At 50.8% G+C, this 13,123-nt stretch overlaps 1 protein-coding gene across 1 annotated transcript in view; it reads right to left on the bottom strand.

The window, feature by feature from the left end:
* Nucleotides 1–6,324, bottom strand: part of CDH1 (cadherin 1) — a 95,528-nt gene extending 89,204 nt beyond the window's left edge. The window contains exons 1-2 of the mRNA XM_058440381.1: nucleotides 6,205–6,324; nucleotides 5,736–5,850 (exon numbers count right to left, since the gene is read on the bottom strand). Of these exons, the coding sequence (XP_058296364.1) occupies nucleotides 5,736–5,850; nucleotides 6,205–6,324 (235 nt within the window). The remainder of the gene's footprint in view (nucleotides 1–5,735; nucleotides 5,851–6,204) is intronic.
* Between the last annotated feature and the right edge of the window lie 6,799 nt (nucleotides 6,325–13,123).

Below are 13,123 nucleotides of genomic sequence, written 5' to 3'. Positions count from 1 at the left end.
ATGACTATATGCCCTCCCATTTCCAGATTCAGGTTTGAGGTCTCCCTCCCTGCGCTCCATAGCTGTTCAGAGGGAAGCTATGAACACAGTGTCCCCAGCACACACAGAGCATGATGGAAGGTTCTAACCCACCAAATTCTTCCCTGCCCATTTACAATCAACCTTAAGGGATGGACCAAGTCCATAGAGTTTGAGAGGGAAAAACATTGGCCAAGATATTGATTTATTCATGTGTTCATTCATTTGCTCAAAATAACATCGAGAGTTTACTGTGTCCCTAAGACATATCAACCACTGTTGAAATTATTCTCTCTGCTTTCCCTCTTTACATTCCTGCCCATTGGCACATATGTTCCGTCCAGTCTGCGGCAACTTCAGGGTCTAGCCCGGTGCTAACACACAACAGGCACTCACTTTTGTGAATTAAATGAATGTGCATACTTAATTCTCATAATAGATCAATAAGTATTACCACCCCATTTTACAGGTGGGGAAACTGAGGCTCATAGAAGTAAAGTGACTTATTCAAAGTCGAATAGCTAGTGGCTAAAATTCAAACCTGGTTTCCCGTACTTCCTCGCTGAAGGATCCTAAACAGCCACGGCTGAACGATTTCATTCTCCTTTTTGAAAGCCTGTGCCCTCAAAGGAGATAGAGCTGAGGCAGGATAGAAACCCAGGAAGGGGCCCGGCTCGATGGCTCATGCCTGTAATCCCAGCACTTTGGGAGGCTGAGGCAGGCAGACCACTTTGAGCTCAGGAGTTCAAGACCAGCCTGACAACATGGTGAAACCCCAAATCCACTAAAAATACAAAAATTAGCTGGGCGTGCTTGTGCATGCCTATAATCCCAGCTACTCAGGAAGGAGGCTGAGGCTGGAGAATCACTTGAACATGGGAGGCAGGGGTTGCAGTGAGCTGAGATCCTACCTCTCTACACTCCCGCCTGAGCGACAGAGTGACACTCCGTCTCAAAAAAAAAGAAAGAAACCCAGCAAGGATTGGATTGGGACAGGTGCCTCTCGGGGATTTTAGGGTTTGGGCAGCTTCTGGGAGATATGAGAGCTTCAGCCTCTGGTGTATCTGGGGCTACCTTGGAAGGGAATGTGTAACAGACACAAGGTGAGCATTTTGGAAGAAAAGCCTCACCCAATAAAAAGCCCTGGAGAGCAAATAGGGATTTCCATAACCACCTGGCAGAGAGGGGCAGGCAGGGCCCCACTGGGAGGAAGCAGCCGCCAGCCTTCCTTACATGGCCTTAGCCGGCCCAAGACTTTCCACCTCCGCACCTCCAGAGACACAAAGGCAAGGCCAAGAGGGCGGCCCACTGGTCTCCTTTCCCAGTAAGCTCAGATCAACCTTTGTCACAGACATGAGTAATTGGGGAAGTGACTTTTATGAGTTTGAGGGGCAGGGGGTGGGGATCTGATGATGTAAGGTGATCCCAAAGCTGGTTTCTGGGTTTGCTTTTTAAAAGTCTAATTGTATTAGGGAGGCTGCATACTGTTTTCTGAACCTTTCAGCACATCCTTCAGAAAGGAGGGGAAATGGCCAGGCACGGTGGCTCATGCCTGTAATCCCAGCACTTTGGGAGGCCAAGGTGGGCGGATCACCTGAGGCCAGGAGTTTGCCCAGGCTGGACAACAAGAGCAAAACTCCAGATTGTAGACCAGCCTAGCCAACATGGTGAAACCCTATCTCTACTAAAAATACAAAAATTAGCCAGGCATAGAGGTGCACACCTGTAGTCCCAGCTACTCGGCAGGCTAAGGCAGGAGAATCGCTGGAACCCTGGAGGCGGAGGTTGCAGTGAGCCTAGATCATGTCACTGCACTCCAGTCTGGGCAACAGAGCAAGACTCCATCTCAAAAAAAAAAAAAGGAGGGGAAATGGATGTATTTAATCCACAAAGGTGGGGTGCCTGTGAACTAGGTCAACCCCTCAAGCAGCCAAACCTCAACACTGAAATATAGGCCCTGTGTTTCCAAGGCCAGATTGCAGAGCATGCAAAGGAAGAAAACAATCACTGGGAAAGCCTGCCAGCTTTTCTTTTTTCCGCACCTGAGTCAACTTACAGCTGCGGTTACTAGGCTAATACTTCAAAGATCCCAAACTGTCTAACAGCCTGTGTTTCTCAAACCGGTGTGTGCTATGAAGAAGGAAAATAAGCAGCAACTCTAAAGGACTGGTTTATTAGCCAGGCACGGTGGCTCACACATGTAATCCCAACACTTTGGGAGGCCGAGGCAGGCGGATCACCTGAGATCAGGAGTTCGAGACCAGCCTGACCAATATGATGAAATCCTATCTCTACTAAAAATACAAAGGCATGGTGGCATGTGCCTGTAATCCCAGCTGCTCGAGAGGCTGGGACAGGAGAATCGCTTGAACTGAGGAGGCAGAGGTTGCAGTGAGCCGAAATCGCACCTCTGCACTCCAGGCTGGGCAGCAAGAGCAAAACTCCATCTCAAAAAAAAAACTGGTTTATTACAGTTGAGTTTTTTTTTTTTTTTAAACGGTCTTCATTCTAGAAGCTGGAGAGAAACCAATGGAATAAATACAAGGTTGAGATCATGGGGTCAACCATGGCATGGGGCAGAGGAATGACCCTAGCAAACACTCCAAAGTCCCCTGAGTTAAGACCCTACAGCTACCTGTGCACAAAAAGTGACAGGTTTCAAGTTTCAAAATTCCCATGGAGTAAATTCTCCATGAAGCCAATGTCTAAACCTGGTGCCAATGTTACATCCATCCCTTCACTTCCCTGCACTGTGCAAAGACAGCCAGACCACATCCCAAGTCCTAGCAGCCTTTTAAAATCACAAGCCAGTTCCTCAGATCGAACGTGTGATTTTACCAGAAGGGCACTTCCATCCTGGGGCAATTCCACATTGGACTGGTACAAGGAGACCCCACAGTCCAAAAAAGCCAAAACAAATATTAAGTGTCAGGAAATCTGTTGTGTGGGGGTGGGGGTCTGTGAACATAAAGGGAACTGAAACCAACCACACCAGAGGCCTGCGGATTCTGTGTGGAGGCTGCCTCTTCCCACTAAACCACCAGCCCCAGGGTCCACCGCCACCTTCCCCCTGGTCTGACCCATCTCCATCATCACCACCCCCTCTCAGAGGTCCCACCCTATCAACACCTCCATTCTCAGCTTACTTCACATTGGACACTAATTCCCCAAACACCTTTTTTCTTTGTTTTTGTTTTTTCAGGTTATCGAGGTGAAAAACAAGGAGAAAAAGAGAAAAGACCAACTGTGCATCCTTCAGATTACAGAATTGCTTTATGCCTCAGTTTCCTCACTTGCAAAGTAGGAAGAATAACAGTGCCCACCCTCCTAATGTTCTAGTGAAGACTAAATGAGGTAAAATATGTGAAGCACTTGCCCCAGAGTCTGAGGCAAAAGTGAATACGTGTCACTATTAATTATTAACATATTAGTGTTAATATGTAATAATATTGGTCAGACACAGGAGCTTAGAAGGGAGAAGTAAAAACCAGACCAACCCACTCTTGGTGCTAGCAAATATCTTGGTGCAGGAAAACAAAGTCACCAGCCTTAGCACGGGGACATCCCAGACGCACGCTCAGATACAAGCTTGTTTCTAGCCCCTACCTTGCTCTCCAAGACTGGATCAAGTTTGCCTCCCCGGAGAAGCCACTCCTCAATGCCCACTGACATCAAAATATCCAGTCCCCAGCACTCTGGGAGCCAAGGCGGGTGAATCACTTGAGCCCAGGAGTTAGAGATAACTTCTGATCCAATAGAACGCTCTAGAGCACCCAGAGCAAATATACTTCATCAGTCGAGCTGTAGTTTGTCTGTAAAAAACCTCGAACGACTTCCAAAGTTCAAAAAAAATGTAAAGACAACAGCATGATTGCTAAAGATTCATGTGGTCAAAGACTGGAAGAATGACTACAGTGGAGTTGTTCCCTCAGGGGAATTGTGGGTGATTTCTCTTAAAAAAAAAAATGCCTTTTATTGTGATACCCAATCAACTAAAATCATGAGAGAGGAGAAAGTGGTTTGATATAAAGTAAGCACTTGGGATTCAGTGAAACCAGAAGAGAAACTAGCCCCTTCCCTTGCTCCCTGGACAACAGTCAAGTGGAACAAAGCAAACTCTACATTACCACAACGATAAGGCCTAGAAGTACATTGGGTGTATGCATTTTCATCCTGAGTCAGAACTACCATGCTTTTTTAAAAAAAGATCATTATACCTGGCCAGGCGTGCTGGCTCATGCCTGTAATCCCAGCACCTTGGGAGATCGAGGCAGGTGGGTCACGTGAGGTCAGGAGTTCGAGACCAGCCTGGCCAACATGGTGAAACCCCTTCTCTACTAAAAATACAAAAAATTAGCTGGGCATGGTGTGGGCACCTGTAATCCCAGCTACTCAGGAGGCTAAGGCAGGAGAATCACTTAAACCTGGGAGCCAGAGGTGGCAGTGAGCCGAGATCACGCTGTCATACTCCAGCCTGGGCAACAAGAGTAAAACTCCATCTCAAAAAAAAAAAAAAAAAAAATTCCTTATTCCTTGGGGGAAACAGTACCCGTATCAAGATGTTTTGGTCCAGGCACAATGTCTCAGGCCTGCAATCCCAGCACTTTGGGAGGCTGAGACAGAAGGATCCTTTGAGCCCAAGAGTTCGACACCAGCGTGGGCAACATGGAAAGACTCTTGTCTCTAAAAAAATTTTATTTTACTTTTATTTATTTTTTGAGACAGAGTCTTGCTCTGTCACCCAGGCTGGAGTGCGGTAGCACTATCTCAGCTTACTGCAACCTCCACCTCCTGGGTTCAAACAATTCTTCTACCTCAGCCGCCTGAGTAGCCAGGATTACAGGCACACGCCACCGTGCTCGGCTAATTTTTGTATTTTTATTTAGTAGAGATGGGGTTTCACCATGTTGGCCAGGCTAGTCTCGAACTCCTGACCTTGTGATCCACCCGCCTCCGCCTCCCAAAGTGCTGGGATTACAGGCGTTAGCCACTGCACCCAGCCTAAAAAAAATGTTAAAATTATCCAGGTGTGGTGGCACATGCCTGTGATAACCAGCTACTAGGGAGGCTGAGGTGGGAAGGATCACTTGAGCCCAGAGGATGGAGGCTGCAGTAAACTATGATTATGCCACTGCATTCCAGCTTGGGCAACAGAGCAAGAACCTGTCTTTAAAAAAAAAAAAAAAAAAAAAAGCTTTAATATCTATAAACAAAAGCCACAGCCCAGTAACCAAGAGAGGGCTGCTCTTCAGTCATCCCAGAGATGGTGCTTAATGGGGCCCGGGAGTCAGATCCAAGTTCAGATTATCTGCTCTGCTGACCCCGAGCAAGTAGACATCACCCTCAGCCTCGGTTTGCTCAACTGTAAAACGGGAATATTCCTGCCAGGCCTTCCCACCCACCAGGTTTTTGCAGTCTGAAATGAGAGACTGTCTCTTCAGTGCTGAGGGCAATAAGAGAAATACGAAGGCTTCTAGTAAGTACCCTCAACCTCCGCTTCTTTATAACATAGTTAACAACTACGCAGGGCTACCCCCTCCACCACAGTGTTCAGTCGTAAACGTTTGGATCCCCAAATCTGCGTAAATTCCAAGGGGTGTCCTTTGAGCCAAGGAGGGAGCTTGCCCATTCCAACCCAGGGGTGCGGGAGTGCAATTTCTCGGCCCCTTTCCAACCCCTCCCTGCTCCACCCAGGGACACTGGCAGCGCGCCCTCACCTCTGCCCAGGACGCGGCCTCTCTCCAGGTGGCGCCGGGGCACCGTGAACGTGTAGCTCTCGGCGTCAAAGCCGGGGTGGCAGGGCTCCGGCTCCTGGCAGAGCCAAGAGGAGACCTGGGGTGGGGGAAAGGTAGATGGAACCGGGTGACTCGGAGGGTTCCCTCCTCCTGTTCACCGAAACCAACAGCGCCGCCCCTCCCTCGCTCCCGGCGTCTGGATTGGGGGAGGACCCCAGCCCGCAGCCCCGGGACGGGCGGGCAGCGACGTCACCCTCCCCCACCCCGAAACCTACGGCCGCCGAGCCCCCAGGAACTCCCGGGAGGGGGCCGCCGAGTCACCCCCTCGAGACCTAGCCCACCGTTCCTTTCAGTCTCCTTTCTCATTTTATTGGAGATGTCTTTATTCTCCCCGACCCCACTTTCCTTAGACCGGGAATGCACCACTCCTCAGAGCGAGGGGCGCTCCCACCTCCTCCGACCCCACTTTCTTATCCCCGGGACCCCCACTCCTATTTACGACCTTTCTTGGCATGGCAGGTGCCTTTATTTCTACGGATGCCCCTCTCCTTCCCTCGAGAATCGTCCCCATGACTCCTGGTTCCCCCTCGACTTGCACCGGGGCTCCCCTTCTCCACACTCCACCCCCTACACCCCGCTTCACACCCCCACCGCCCGCCCGAGCCCACCCCGCGGACTCCGCGGCCAGACGCCCGCGCCTCGGTCTGCGCTGGAGGGGGCAGCAAAGCCGCGCTCGCCCCTCACCACCACGCCCCACTCCCATCACTGCGGGGTCCGGAGCGCACGAGGCTTCCAGGCCGCTCCGCTCCTCGGGACCCGAACTTTCTCGGAAGAAGGGAAGCGGTGACGACGGGAGAGGAAGGGGCGCAGGGCTGGGGCGCGGAGCTGGGGCGCGGAGCGTGCGGCCCGAATGCGTCCCTCGCAAGTCAGGGGATCCGAGGTACCTGCAGCAGCAGCAGCAGCAGCGCCGAGAGGCTGCGGCTCCAAGGACCCATGGCTGGCCGGGGACGCCGAGCGAGGGCAGGGGCCGGGTGCGGTCGGGTCGGGCCGGGCTGGACCGAGCTGGAGTCTGAACTGACTTCCGCAAGCTCACAGGTGCAGTTCCGACGCCACTGAGAGGGGGGTGCGCGGCTGCCGCCAGGTGAGCCCCGGAGGCACCGCCCCCCCGTACCGCTGATTGGCTGAGGGTTCACCTGCCGGCCACAGCCAATCAGCAGCGCAGACCCCTCCCCAGGGCGGAGCTGACGGCCCGCCCACCCGGCCTAGCACAGACCCGGTGACCCTCTAGCCTTGAGTTGCTAGGTTCTAGGTGGGTTATGGGACCTGCACGGTTCTGATTCCACTGGATTCGAATCCCAGCCCCGCCGGTGGCTCACTAAGACCTGGGATCAGAAAGGGCTTTTACACTTGGCTGAGTTCTTTTGTTTTTTGGGGTTTTTTGTTTGTTTTGGAGACGGGGTCTCACTCTTTCACCCAAGCTGGAGTACAGTGGTGCGATCACAGCTCACTGCAGCCTCGAACTCCTGGGCTCAAGCTGTCCTCTGGTCCCAGTCTCTCTAGTAGCTGGGAGTACCGGTGCACACCACCACGCCAGGCTAATTTTTTTTTCTTTTGTCTTTTTGTAGAGAGATGAGTCGGGGCGGATAGGGGCAGTGGGGGCACTGTGTCTCCCTGTATTGCCCAGCCTGGTCTCGAACTCCTGGGCTGAAGCGATCCTCCTGCCTTGGCCTCCCAAAGTGCTGGGATTACAGGTGTGAGCCATGAGCCACTCAGCTAGCAGCCTAATTTTTTGTTTGTTTGTTTTGTTTGTATTTTTTGAGACGGAGTCTCGCTCTGTCTTGCCCAGGCTGGAGTGCAGTGGCACGATCTCGGCTCACTGCAACCTCCACCTGCCGAGTTCAAGAGACTCTCCTGTCTCAGCCTATTGAGTAGCTGGGGACTACAGGCGTGTGCCACCACACCGGCTAATTTTGTATTTTTAGTACAGACAGGGTTTCACCATGTTGGCCAGGCTGGTCTGGAATTCCTGACCTCAGGTGATCCACCCTCTTCAGCCTCCTGAAGTGTTGGGATTACAGGCGTGAGCCACTGCACTCTGCCTGGAGCGGCCTAATTTTTTAAAAAATTTTTCTAGAGAGGGGATCTCACTATGTTGCTGAGGCTGATCTCAAATTTCTGACCTCAGGCGATCCTCCTGCCTCAGCTCTTTTATTGAGTTCTTGTTTTTTAATCTAGTCTTTTTTAACTGTAGAGCTTCACGGGTTAGTGAGTCAGCAAATTGATTTCCTAGGTCAGGACCACCTCCCAAAGCCTCAGTTTCTCCACCCTCCTAATGGGAATAATGATCAGAAATGTCTCCCTGTGCTGTTGTGAGACTCCCATACAATTAAAATGACAAATGTTTCTTGAGCCATAAATGCTCTGTACAGAAGTGAGGGGTAAAAATAGTAACAATAGGGCCAGGCGTGGTGGCTCACGCCTGTAATCCCAGCACTTTGGGAGGCTGAGGCGGGCAGATCACGAGGTCAGGAGATCGAGACCATCCTGGCTAACACAGTGAAACCCCGTCTCTACTAAAAATACAAAAAATTAGCTGGGCGTGGTGGCGGGCGCCTGTAGTCCCAGCTACTTGGGAGGCTGAGGCAGGAGAATGGCATGAACCTGGGAGGTGGAGCTTGCAGTGAGCCGAGATCACGCCACTGTACTCCAGCCTGGGCGACAGAGTGAGACTCCATCTCAAAAAAAAAAAAAATAGTAACAATAGGTGCTGGGCATTGAAGATTACTGTGCCAGTCTCTGTGCTAAGCATTTGACACTGACCAGCTCTTTTTTTTTTTTTGAGACGGAGTCCTGCTCTGTCGCCCAGGCTGGAGTACAATGGTGTGATCTTGGCTCACTGCAACCTCCGCCTCTTGGGTTCAAGCAGTTCTCCTCTGTCAGCCTCCTTAGTAGCTGGGATTACAGGCATGCGCCACCACGACTGGCTAATTTTTGTATTTTTAGTAGAGACAGAGTTTCATCATGTTGACCAGGCTGGTCTTGAACTCCTGACCTCAGACGATCCGCCTGCCTCAGCCTCCCAAAGTGCTGGGATTACAGGCATGAGCCACCGTGCCCAGCCACTGACCAGCTCATTTAAGCTCATTTCAAAACAACCCAAGAGCCATATTATTAGTCCCATATGATAGATGGGCAACTGAAGCTTAGAGAGGTTGAGGCCACACGCTTGTAATCCCAGCACTTTGGGAGGCCGAGGCGGGCGGATCACGAGGTCAGGAGATCGAGACCACAGTGAAACCCCGTCTCTACTAAAAAAAATACAAAAAATTAGCCGGGCGTGGTGGCGGGCGCCTGTAGTCCCAGCTACTTGGAGAGGCTGAGGCAGGAGAATGGCGTGAACCCGGGATGCGGAGCTTGCAGTGAGCCGAGATCGCGCCACTGCACTCCAGCCTGGGCGACAGAGCGAGACTCTGTCTCAAAAAAAAAAAAAAAAAGAGAGGTTGAGGCCAATGAGAGGTGGAGCAGGACTGGAACTGACCTCTCTGATTCCAGGGCCTTTCTTCTAACAATCAACTTCATCTCATGTGGTCCCAGTCTTCCAGCTGGAGCTGCAGTTTTCAGTCTGTTTTTTGATGTTGACCTGGAAGAGACCTTTAGAGTTCACCCAAACCTATGATTTGCAAATAACTTGTTCAATGTCACATAGGCAGGTCAATGTCAAAGCCAAAGACCAGAACCCAGGATCTTCTGACCCCCAGAGTGGGGCTCTTAATGCCACAGCCACACCATGGCCACCACCACCTTCTCCAGAGAATTCTGTCCCCAGTGAAATAATTTTAGGATCAAAAATAGAATAGATAGGGGCCAAAGGTCTCAGGTCCTGGGCCAGTGGCCCTCCAGCACCTGCCGTTCTCCATCAAAAGACAAAAACAGAATAGACAGGCAAATGTTAGGTTAGACAACTTCCCTGTCTGACTGTCTGTGGTCAGCCACGTCTGGGTGGCTTGTCTACCCCGATGAGGGCACCTCCTTTCCCTTTATCCTGCAAGCATGGTCAGAACTACACAGCATTAAGAGGAGTCAGCCACTCACTAGCCCTGTGACCTTGGGGAAATCAGTGTTCTCCTTTGTATAAGTGAGTTGGCATGAGCTAATACAAAAACAATCGCTAAGCAGAGTTCTTGGCTCATCATAGCAACTGCTCAATAAATATTTGGAGTGGGGGTTACTCTTTCAAAAGGCCCACCCCCTATTTCCCTTCCTCCTGGGGAAAGCCATGTTTGGAATATTTCACCCAGAGCTAAAGGTGCCTCTGAGTCCATCAAGGGTAATTTCTCAACTGCAGACGATTTCTGGGCAGCCCAGCACCCCCCCTTCAACCTGTCCCCTCAATTTTTATGGGTTTCCAATCAGGTCTTTTGGATGTCTGTATCTTGGCTCCCTCTGCTCTTTAACCCACCAGGAGGCTCAGAGGGAGAAGGCTCCGGTATTTCCTTTCCCACTAGGATCGTGCCTTGAACAAGATAATGGAAATACAGAAAGAGGCGTTTCCCCCATGGGGCTACACTGTCTGCTTATTTTTTTTCTCTCAGTTATGTAAAAATACATATTTTATACCATAGCTGGGCCCAGGGAGCCTTTAGGGCTTTACTTTCTTCTACCCAGCAAGCCTTGGCCGTGTAACTCTGCAGCGACTCTCATCGACTCTTCCATTATACTCTGATAATTCAATAAAAAGGATTTTAGAAAACAATTAGGGGCAGCGAAGTCAGGTCAGGCCTGATGCATTCTTCAGACTTCTCGGCAAGTCCTTCTCCAAGTTCCAAAGAGAGTAGATCAGGTGTCCAGGGTGAGGTGGGAACACAGAGGGGCACCTTGTGGAAGACAGGTGCTGTGTGACTTTCACAACGCACTGAATTGCCTCTCTGTTTCCTATTTATTTATTTATTTAGTGACAAGGTCTTGCTCTGTTGCCCCGGCTGGAGTGCAATGGCACGATCTCGGCTCACTGCAGTCTCCGCCTCCCAGGTTCAAGAGATTCTTGTGCCTCAGCCTCCTGAGTGGCTGAGATTACAGACACACGTCACCACGACTGGCTAATTTTTGTATTTTAGTAGAGACGGGGTTTCGCCATGTTGGCCAGGCTGGTCTCAAACTCCTGACCTCAAGTGATCCACCTACCTCAGCCTCCCAAAGTGCTGGGATTACAGGCGTGAGCCACTGTGCCCACACTCTGTTTTCTCTTGTATCAAACAGGGATACTTCAGCAGGCCTGGTGGCTCACAATTGTAATCGCAGCACTTTGGGAGGCTAGTTGGGAGGTGAGATCACTTGAGCCCAGGAGTTTGAGACCAGTCTGGGCAACATGGTGAAACCCCATCTCCCCCACAAAAATTATTTTGAATTAGCTGGGCATTGGCAGTGCATGCCTGTAGTCCCAGCTACTCTGGAGGCTGAGGTAGGAGTATCATCTGAGCACAGGAGGTTGAGGCTTCAGTGAACTGTGACCACGCCACTTCACTCCAGCCTGGATTCACTTCTGGCCCTGCCGTTAGTTGAGCAGCATAAGTCATTTTACCTCCACCATCTTGGTTTCCTCATCTGTAAAATGGGGATGTTGATAGCACTTAATTCATAAGGTTCTTGTAAATACTCTGCAAAGGAGAGTGATTAGCCCTCTTGGCCCAATACATTCCCTTCCCAGTTCTAGGCAAAATTGTGAGCTGCCTGGAGCCTCCCCTCCCCCAGGCTCTCCTTCCCCCACCCCCGCCACTAAAGCTCCTCAGGTTATCTCTTGCATCTACTGGAAAAAATTCTTTCATGCTGGCCAGCTCATCATTTCGAACCTCCCAGGGCCGTTTGCACTTTAAAGAGGGCTCTAAGGCCGGGCACGGTGGCTCACGCCTGTAATCCCAGCACTTTGGGAGGCCGAGGCGGGCGGATCACGAGGTCAGGAGATCGAGACCATGGTGAAACCCCGTCTCTACTAAAAATACAAAAAATTAGCCGGGCGTGGTGGCGGGCGCCTGTAGTCCCAGCTACTCGGAGAGGCTGAGGCAGGAGAATGGCGTGAACCCGGGGGGCGGAGCTTGCAGTGAGCCGAGACTGTGCCACTGCACTCCAGCCTGGGCGACAGAGCGAGACTCTGTCTCAAAAAAATAAAAATAAAAAAAAAGAAAGAGGGCTCTAGAGAAAGACTTTTCTTCTTTCAAAGGAGTTGTAAATGCTGTCCAGGGCTTTTAACCTGGTGTCTGTGGATAGGCTCTGGTGGGGTCCATGAATCCCCCGAGACTGTACACAAACCTGTCCGTGCAGGTGATAAGGCCCATTGCTTTCCTAACATCTCAACTGGGGAAAACCCAAACTCCAGGAGTTGAGCTTTCTCTGAGATCTTGCTGAGATCCAGCGCTAACAGTGGAATTTCAGGCATCACTGGGGAAAAGAAATGTCTGGCCAGAGGCCTTGCCCTTCAGATCACTGCAGGTAGATAAGAGACCCTGCCACCTGGCAGATAACAGATCCCGCATGATGGGATCACAGACTCCAAGTTTCCTTATAGCAGGGGACAGACTTTCACTTCCTGGGTGTTTTGGCCACTGGCCTGCCTGGAGGCTAAAGATTAATCCTTCAGGCAGTTTCGTCTCTTTCATCTCCTGGCAAGGGGTGCAGTCATAGAGTTCAGACTGGGGTGGGAGGTGCCCCTCTCCAGACCTCTGCTGAGAAGAGTCCAACCGCCAGCCTGGGGAGGAATCCCCAGAGAAACTGGAATTGCTAGGGATTACAGCCTGATCAGGCTCCTAGCTAGGTAGGGTAGAGGAGGCTCCCTTCCTGCTGCTCCTAGAGGCTCCTGACACCTCTGCTGGGCTGGGCTGCCTGCCAGCGTGGAGGGGCGGGAACTGGCTATACCGCCTCCAGTTGAAATGGTGCTAACTGATAGGGGTGCCGCCCTTCCAGTCTACAAAAAAAAAAAACAGTTTTATTTCAAACACAAAGTAAAGAAAATAGTGTAACACACACTACATATAGTATAATGAAACCACAGGTGTTCATCACCCAGCCCCAACAGTAGTTTTTTGCAATTTTTAAAGTTTCTGTAAACTTTGTAATTGTACCAAATCTTCCTTCGTCTTTCTAACTTTGCATTTTTATTTTTGTCTTTGCAGAATTTTTTGTTCGTTTATTTTTGAGACAGGATCTAACTCTGTCACCCCGGCTGGAGTACAGTGGCCCAATCTCGGCTCACTGCAGCCACAACCTCCTGGGCTCAAGCCAATCCTCCCACCTCAGCCTCCCAAGTAGCTGAGAAGGCAGGCATGAGCCACCACACCAGGTTAATTTTTGTATTTTTTGTAGAGACGGGGTTTCATCCT

This window comes from Hylobates moloch, unplaced genomic scaffold (genome assembly GCF_009828535.3).
Source record: "Hylobates moloch isolate HMO894 unplaced genomic scaffold, HMol_V3 SCAFFOLD_6, whole genome shotgun sequence".
Classification (NCBI taxonomy): domain Eukaryota; kingdom Metazoa; phylum Chordata; class Mammalia; order Primates; family Hylobatidae; genus Hylobates; species Hylobates moloch.
This window is presented reverse-complemented; position numbering and strand designations above follow the sequence as displayed.